We start from the raw sequence: 9,380 nt of genomic DNA, 5'->3' as shown, positions 1-9,380 counted from the left end.
GCCTCGCAATTAGCTGCGGTGGCGTGTGGATTTTGCTTTGGGTTTTTAAGGTGTTTTGCCTTTTTTAGGCGCATTTCGTACTTTTACCTTTATTGTTCTTTCTTCGAGTTGTTGCGTTTCTTATACAAAATCGACGAGAATAAATTTAGTTGATTAAATAAAAAATAGTAATGAAATAATTACATGTAGGGACCTTATATAAGAGGTAACCTCGTTCAACACTGCATAAAGGCCGAATTCTCAATTCTAACGGCCAATTACTTCATCGGTTTAAAATGAATATTTTTTAAGGTTTTTATACATATATTAAGAAATGCAATAAGAATTAAATATGTTTTTTGTCTATACAATATTATAAGTTTAGCCCTTAAATAAAATTTATTTACTTTTAGTCTCTTTTTGCATTTATAGGGACTATTTTAAAGGACTAAAAGTATTTATTTTTTGTAATTTTTTTTTCCAAATAAAGATTATTCTTACACACTACGATATTATGGAAGACTAAATTACCTTTAAAATTTTGTAGGGACTAAACTTGAAAACTCGTGATTTTATAGGGACTAAAAACATATTTAACTCATGCAATAATGTTTTCTAAGGACATAATATTTTTACTAAAATAGCTTTGTTAACCATTGATGCATTTTCCATCATTATAAATTAAAGTAGAATATAATATTTTGGAAGTAGTGTGCATAGTAATAGTTAAGACTATTGAAAAAAAAAAATCAATGCTACATTGAAAAGTGAGAATTACATTCATTTTGAATCAATGTTTTTTTTTTTCTTTTTCTAAAGCGATATTCATTTTGAAATAGAGGGAGTAACTAGTAAGGTCTAAGTAAAATGATCCCTTCCATCAAGAACACCTTTTTAACCACAAAAAAAAAGTATTTACAAATTCATTTATAAATAGAGAGACTAACTAGTAAGGTCTAAGTAAAATGATCCCTTCCATCAAGAACACCTTTTTGACCAAAAAAAAAAAGTATTTACAACGGCCAAAAGCCTCCACAAAAGCACAAAAAGCCTCTGAAATGGAACATTAACAGCTACCCTTGCTTCCCCCACAAGAAATATCGTCGCAAACATTTGCAACGGATTTTAACCACCGTAACTGCTCATTTGCGTGAGTCTTAAGCCGCCGCAAATGCAATGCTTTAAAAAATTGCTAACATTTCTGTGGGCTAAAAGCCGCGCAAAATGTATATTTTATTTTAAAAAACTAGCGTGGCCCGAGAGCTGTCGTAAAATTGCATGGGCTTGTTGCCTTCGCAAAATGCATTTTTTTTTGTTCAAAAATATGTGTGTGGCTTATTTTTGCCGCAAATTAATCTGAGGGAAAATGGTCGTCGTAAATATTGTTGAAAAACTCAGATTTCACACCTAACATGTGCACCACAAATTTGTGGTTGCGTGAGCTTTAAATCTGCCGCTATTGTTTACTGATAATTCAAGATATTCTTGTAGTGTGAAACCGAATAATATGATCATCAAATGCAATGGTGATTTTGCATCCTTTAATTCTCAAAAGAAATTAATGAGTTTCATCTCTTGCTTTAGAGATCTTTCAAGCACTTTCATATTTACTCAAACATCGTGGACTTAAGCTCATCTCTCTAGAAGGAGAAGCTCATGATATTCTCATCTCCTTCCAGTTAGCACATAACTTGAGTTTCAATAAGTTTTGTTTGAATATGATTGTAAAATTGTGGTAGATACCTTCTTAAATCTTAAATCCTAGACATTTAGCCTTTGAACTAGGATCGGTTCTAAATAAGTGCTTTGATGTTTAGCATTCTCACCCAAACTACAAGATAGTCTTCGCTAGAAGGCAAGTTAATAGGATTGATCATAGTCTTTGCAAGAACATCCATCATAATTTTTATGAGACTCCTTATATTGCTTCTTTGATTGATAATGGATTGCAACGAGTCTCTTTATTCAAAAAAAGAAAAAGAGTAAAACATAGCATACTATCTATAATATTATATAAAATAAAGCAAAAACACATGATAACGATAAATTTCAAATGATTCCCGACTTAATAAAAATAGAATACAAAACCTCAAGAAGAACTCAAAATAAAAACTAAAACCAAAAGTTAAAACTTCTTTGGCGGTCGAAACCTTTGTAACGAATATTTCAGTTTTTTTTTAAATCGGATATCCTCCTTGCACAACTGCGGATACTAATTCCTCGAACATTGTGGAACCTAAATGGACGACAAACTCTTTCTAAGAGGGATATTTCTCATGTGGTAATACTAATAACCATAAATTTAAATAATTTAAGTACACGTGGATCATATAGATAATTTAACTATTTTAATAATAATGGTAAATTATCCTTTCATTTTCTACCTTTTTCTATTTGTCTATGTGCCTAAATAATCTAGATTGTGATTGTGAGCACACAAGCATCGTTCACTTAGTTCCCTTAGTAACAATTTGAATATTTGGTTTGAATATATATTTCAGTTAACCGTTAAGAGTCTAACATTGAATGAGGGATGACTTGAAAATATGTAAGTAATTGAAGGCAATCGTCAAGATGGTTTTGTGACGTTGTGTTAGCTCAACCACAAATTTTAAGATGCTATCAAAGTCAACAAGATCCATTGTATCACCGGTTATATGGTTTGCGCTATCGGACCACCAACCATTTATATCAACGCCCAAGTTCAATAGTATTTGAAGTGAATGAGTGTGCTAAGAGTTCCACATTGGATGAGAGATGACATCTATGGTTATGCTGTTTTTTGCTGCATCTATTTTTGGTTTTGTCGAGTTGTGTTACGTCCAACCCTAATTCTTAAGATTAACGTCTAGAAGAGCTAAAAATTAAGCATAAATACCATCCAAAGAATTGTTTTCTTAAATTATCTAGGGTTATAGCCAGTTTGAGAACTTCAGTAACGGGCCTGGGTTCATGCACCGAAGCCCAAACTGTCCTTTTCTTCGTTGTTAAGTAAAAGTGATAATTATGCTATGCTGCAAATTTCTTTTTTGACTAAATAAAAAACAATTATGCTATTCTGCAATTGTTAATATTAGGCTTTGTTTGGATGACAAAAGAAAGTGAAAAGAAAGAATGAGAAAGGAAAGATTGTTTAAGGAAAGAAAAAGAGTAGAAAATGAGAGGAATATTTGGGTTGTTTGATACAAGAGAAAATGGAATAGAAAGTTGGAGGAAAGAAAGACCTACATTTAATAATTGACATAAATACCCTTAAGCAAATATAATAGTAGTATTATTTTATTATATAAACAATAAACAATATTTTTTGAAGAATAAACAATAATCAATTGTTTACAGTTCGGCGTAAAATTAAAATGTGACAGATGAATCGCATAACAAAAAAGTTAAGAGGTGAAATATTTATAAAAAAAAACGTTAGGTAGTGAATTGAAGAAAAAAGAAACATAAAAGTGGGGCCATTTTGGACATTGTAACAAAACACTTGTGTGTTCTCAAGTTTTCCGTCCATAAGTGGTTGGAAAGGTTTCCAACATGGGTTCCACGCATATCTTTATTTATTAATTTTATTAGGTCTGCAGCAACTTAACTTAATAATTTTCCTCTAAAATGCTGCATTAGGTTAGCAGCAATTTAACCTAACAAATTCAATCTAAAATGCAGCGCACCGATTTAACCTAATAAGTTCCCTCTAAAATGCGGCAATCCCTAATATTTCTCCTCAGTGATGAACTTTTCATTCATATCCTGTTGTGTCATTGTTTGTATATATCTATTGTTTTTGTAGACTTTTTTTTTTGACAAGTTGTTGCACACTTAGCTTATTTAATACGTTTACAAAGATAATACCCTAATTTCCATGCAAACTCGGCTACCCTAATTTCCATGCAAACTCGGCTATATATAGCAAATCCTAAACCGTGTTTCTCTCAACAAAAAAACCCTAAACTGTGGTAAATTACACAGACAGCAGAAAAATCATATATTTTGATATTTTGATTTTTGCAAATGGAAAGACGTGACCTTACAACCTTCCTCTCATACCACTGCTTAACTGGTATTCTAATTTAACATGCATTTTATCGATATGCACATTTTTTTGAGAATTGGAATATCCTTTTTGCGTTTTTTGTTTTTAGTTTGAGATGTTTACACCAATTTTGGTGGTCTTCCTATTTAGTTTTGTCGCAATTTCTTGGTCTATTATCTAAGGATTCAGACTGTGTCATGTAATGTCATGTTTATTAAACTTAATCTGAATTTTGTTTCGTTCAAAACCTTATTATGCTGTTAGCCTTTATTTCCTATGCATACTTTTATCATTTCTTTCTTTGCAAGCAAAGTTCATATTTCTTTTACCGAATTATTGATAGGATGACCGAATTTTCTTTTATAATATTTTCAGATTTTATACATTTTATGAAGTGTTTTATTTTGTCTAAAAAAGTTTTACATACATTGTTACACCAATTTAGTTTGAGATGTTTAGTTTGAGATGTTTACACCAATTTTATTGTAATGTCATGCAATTGTTAAGTTATCACCTGTTATTTTCTTCACCGTTACCAATTATATATTGCATTTTATTATTCGTATGTCAATCCCTTAACAATAAACCCGTGCGACGCACGGGTCAACAATCTAGTACTTTCTATCCTTAACCATTTTGTAGAGTTCCAAACAACTTAAACTCTTTCTTTCCCTCACCTTTCTCTCCTTATCCCAATCTTTCCTTTGAAACAAACATAGCCTAAAGAATTATTACTTCTTGTTTCATGCAGCAAGCAGACAAATCGTACCGATTCAGTTGGGCCCTAAAAGATAAAATTGATATTTTTTTTTAAAATTACCTACTATTTGGTACAAAAATATTTGATTTGGAGTATTAGTTTTCTATCACTAAAAAAACAGACTCATTCTATAGGGAAATTAGCACTATGTAAATAAAAATATCATCTTCCTTCATCCACAAGGAATGTAAATTGTTTAAAGTTATGATTTTAATTTTTTTTACAGGAAAAGTTATGATTTTAATGGACACTGAACATTCATCCTTTCCTTTGAAACTCCGAGGAAAAGGAAATTAAATACATAAAATAAAGCTAAAAATGTTATTATCAAATTCATCAAATACCATCCAAGTTTCACTGTCTTTTGACTTTTATTGAATACCAAACACAATACATCTGGGGAGAAAATATTGTGCTAAGAATTTATTAAGAGCAATCCACACTAGATACATCAATCAAATCTATTGGTTAAAAATTATGCAAGACCCAAAAATAGATGCAGCAAAAAACAGCATAACCATAAAAATACATCTATAGATAAAAAGGTCAAAACCATCAACAAAAATACAACTTTAGAAACATCAATAACTCCCTACAAAATAAACCTTAAATACTAATCTTTTTTCCATATAACATATAAGATATTAAATACACATGTCCAACCATGTTTTTATGTTCCATGAAGCTCTTGTTCAGAGTTTTTCACAAAGACATGTTGTTTCTTCTTCTGCTTCTTGGATTCAGCATGTGTGTGATATAATATGACATTAGGCTTTACATCAAAGTCTCTAATAAAGTCATCTGAAACCTCTTGATTTTGAACAAGTTCTTTGATTGCTTCAGGCATAGGTTGGTCATTCATCATATTCTTCCAATAATCTCCCAAGTCTTTTCTTGCATAAGAGAGGTCAGCAACCTATTTTAGTACAAAGAAAATTGAAAGGTCATCAACAATATAGTATAAATTGATTGGTTTTTTTTTTTTTAAGACAAGTAAATTATGTGAATGATATAAAGAAATTTCATAGAGATGAATCATGAAAGCTTACCAGAAGAAGAGAAAAGAGTATGAGAGAAGCAAAGATGGACTTCATTTTTTCCTTGCTAAGATGTGGACTTTTAATTAGATTTGTTAGTTTGATGGCTAGGATCTTCAGCCTCTGACTATTTCTTTTTATAGGCCAAAAAGGGGCCCACTTTATACACGGTTGTACCAATTTCAACTGGTGCCAACAAAGTCATACATTGTTGTACCTCTGATAAAAAGATCATATGTTGTTAAATATTGATACAGAGAATGGTGCCGACCATTCACCAAAAAAAAAAATTTGATAAAAAAAAAAAATACATTGCTGCATCACAAATGTTAGGGATTATAAAAAGAATTAAATATGTTTTTTTTTCCAAGTAGCTCAATGAGTAGAAATTCATTTTAAAAAGCGAATAAGTATGGTGTTTGGCGTTGAACGTTGGCGCTTACATATATTATACAATGTTTCTATCAACAAAGTTAAGTTCACAGAGACAAATTAAATATGTTTGTAGTGTCTCTAAATATACAAACTTTAAGTTTTAATTTCTTTAAATTTTCTCCTTCAGAGAAAAAAAATCCATTTAAATTTTTCAATTATTTTTGGCACACATAAATTTTATGTTATCAATTTTAGTTTTTTTTTTTTTAGGTAAATGTTAACCAGTGCCCCCGGGGCACTGGTTAAGGACTTTAAACAGTAACTTTTAATGAAAGTTTGTGTAATAAATTACATTAGAAATTGAAAACTTTGACATTTTTAAAGAATAGTTACTTAATTTATAATGCTTAAAGAGTGCCCCGGGGGCACTCGTTAATAAGACCCTTATTTTTATAGTCATGCTTTGTGTTTCAAATTAATTTTCTTATGACATATATTTGATAAAACCTTAAAATATCGTTAATTTAATAATTTTACTATTTGATCTTTTTTTTTGAAGGAATTACTATTTGATCTTTATTAATGCATCTATAACTTCAAATTAAAGAATAAATTGTTAAATTTAAGATTAAATAGTTAAATAATTAAACTAATGAAATTTTATAATCTAATCGATTATATCAAAAAATTCGTTTGGAACACGAAACACAAACTTTTATAAAATAATCAGGGATTTAAAACAAAAACAAAAAATCTATATGGACCAAAAATCAAATGAAATTTTTAGAAGAACTAAAACTGAAAGTTGATATATTATAGGAACTAAAAACATATTTAATTTTTATAAAAGTTATGCAATTGTATACCTAAAAAAGATTAAAGAAGCATTAATATATATATATATATATATATATATATATATATGAATTATCCTCTCAAAAAAACATATGAATTCTAATCGCTCTATATATTTCAATATTTGTGTTGTAGGATTTGTTCAATTAAGCCTGAAGCACACTTAAAATGTGGACTGTTTGATATTTCATCGGATCGTAAGAAAATTGGTTAGAGTAAATAAAAATAGTAGTTACCACTCAACGTATCTATTTATACCGATTAAACATATGAGAGATCTTGTGCTGTCGATTAAGCATTGGTCGCAATTCCCTTGCCGATTCACAATTGAGAAGACAATTTTTTTATTTTTTTTGCAATAAGACACAAAAAGTGTTATTTACTATGTTCTGCCATGCAAAGCAAACAGTCTCACAACCATTATACATTAAATTCTGGCATGTGCAGTCATGATAAACTACCAAAAAAAATGAAGCCAAATTTGTGTTTCAAATATTTGGGTGGACTTCAGAACAGTAACTGATGTTGACCCATAAAAAATAATTGAAAGATTTGTAATTTAACACGTTTTATATGATTCAGTACGGTGAGAATGATATATGAACAGTAAATTTTGCAATGTAAGGTTCATATCATATGGCTTCATCATAGCAAAAGGATTACAATAGGACATGTGGTGTAGCCTGTAGGTATCTCATGCTTTGTTCATTATTAGGTAGAAGCACAATATATTTAAACTTAATTAAGTTATCTTTCTCTTGAAGACTAAGGTGTTTTTTCTAAAAAAGAAATATCTTTTCCTAATTATAAATTATATACACCAAGCCTTATTGTAATAGTATTATCACATTTTAATGTTTTAGGGCACTATCTTTTTTTTGACAAGATTTAGGACACTATCTTATGAGCCAACTTGTGAGAATCAGATCAGTATATTTCATATAGTATGGAGTCGGGTTGAGAATGACAATGTAAAAATTAGACTTAAAATTCACACTAAACGAGAGTGTAAATATAAGAGTTGTATTGGAGCCTCACATTGCCATTTTTTTATATATCCCTTTGTCATGCTAACATAATAGCACAATTACTTTGAATAATAATTGAATGACACTATGTCACCCCAAGCATCATGCATGTATATTCTACAACAAAAAAATGTATAGACGACTAATCATGACTACAACATAACAAATTAATTAAATAAGGGAAATGTTAACGAGTGCCCTGCCCTGGTTAAAGAGTTAAATATAGTAGTATCTTGCATTGAAAGTTGTGCTGTCATTGCATTAAAAGCTTAAAAAGTGTTCTTTTTGACTTAAAATTTCCATTTTTGGCTTCCTTAACAGTGCCCCGGGCACTGGTTAACATGACCCATTAAATAAATAACAAAGAAACTTATAGTTTAAAAGTTAAAATCAACCTTGCCCATTTTATATATTTGTTATTGAGGAGATTTATATGTATATTAAGCTAGTAAATAAATGTCATACATCATAAATAAAAAAGGTCATATTCAAATGTGTTAGAATTCAAGAGATCAAAATGTTTGAATTCAAAGATTTGATCAAGATAGCCCAAGGAAATGTTGAATTCAGTGGGAGTATATGTGGTAATGGGTTGATACATTTGGTGGCCATGAATAAAGTTCACAAAAAGATAAACCCGTTTGGATATTCGCCAACAAAATGTTCTTATGGCTTTTTCCCCCAAAGTCAACTTAAATGTGCATCACTAAAAAATTGATTATGATGAGTATAAAGAAATGGAAATAAGACTTTTGGTTGGGTTGCACTTTATTTTGTTTCCTATAGGTTCATGCATAGCATGTAATCCCATTTTTAGTAAAAGAGAGTGTTCTTGTTTTTTTGTGACCGGTGGAGATGCGTTGTGATCTATCTGGATATGCCAAATGTCAACTTAGCTTCTATAGTACATTAGAGTGCCTACTTGTCTTGTCTTCATAATCTATAATTTTTCATAAGGAGTTTCAATCAGCTTAAATTATTTATTGATTGTGTTATCTTTTAGAAGACAAAATGCCCTCTTTTTTTTAATTCTTTCTTAACTTTTGCTGCCAATAACAACATGATGCTATTTGATCACCATAATTAAATGGGACTTGACAATCCATATTTAAATTTATAAATAAAAGTAGTAACAACCAATGTTATTGACAATTCAGCTCTTTGCCCTTTCCCAAACTCTAACCAGCACAACTTTTCTTCCTTTTTATCTATTAAATAAGAGTGATTTAGGGTTAATTTTAATCCGAAATCACTTCTCTAAATTGTTTTTCTTTGTCTTTTAGCCAAATAAGTGATTTTCACATATTTTCAGTTTT

The 9,380-nt window shown here is 30.0% G+C and overlaps 1 protein-coding gene across 1 annotated transcript; it reads right to left on the bottom strand.

Moving 5' to 3' along the window:
• Nucleotides 1-5,138: 5,138 nt before the first annotated feature.
• LOC146931014 (uncharacterized) lies at nucleotides 5,139-5,915 on the bottom strand. Its single transcript, XM_085702512.1, has 2 exons — nucleotides 5,819-5,915; nucleotides 5,139-5,685 (listed from the first exon to the last, which is right to left on the bottom strand). Exons 1-2 carry the CDS (start codon nucleotides 5,861-5,863, stop codon nucleotides 5,440-5,442), a joined length of 291 nt encoding a protein of 96 aa, XP_085558638.1. The 5' UTR covers nucleotides 5,864-5,915; the 3' UTR covers nucleotides 5,139-5,439.
• Nucleotides 5,916-9,380: the final 3,465 nt, after the last annotated feature.

The sequence above is a fragment of the Medicago sativa genome, chromosome 4 (genome assembly GCF_051527215.1).
Source record: "Medicago sativa cultivar Bolivia chromosome 4, Bolivia_mono, whole genome shotgun sequence".
Taxonomy (NCBI): domain Eukaryota; kingdom Viridiplantae; phylum Streptophyta; class Magnoliopsida; order Fabales; family Fabaceae; genus Medicago; species Medicago sativa.
This window is presented reverse-complemented; position numbering and strand designations above follow the sequence as displayed.

What these genes read in the sequence shown, in the direction of transcription:
- LOC146931014 (XM_085702512.1), bottom strand. Translation starts at nt 5,863, where the DNA reads ATGAAGTCCATCTTTGCTTCTCTCATACTCTTTTCTCTTCTTCTG. An exon ending in TACTCTTTTCTCTTCTTCTG is followed by an intron (nt 5,686 to 5,818) that starts GTAAGCTTTCAT and finishes GTACTAAAATAG; the next exon opens with GTTGCTGACCTCTCTTATGC.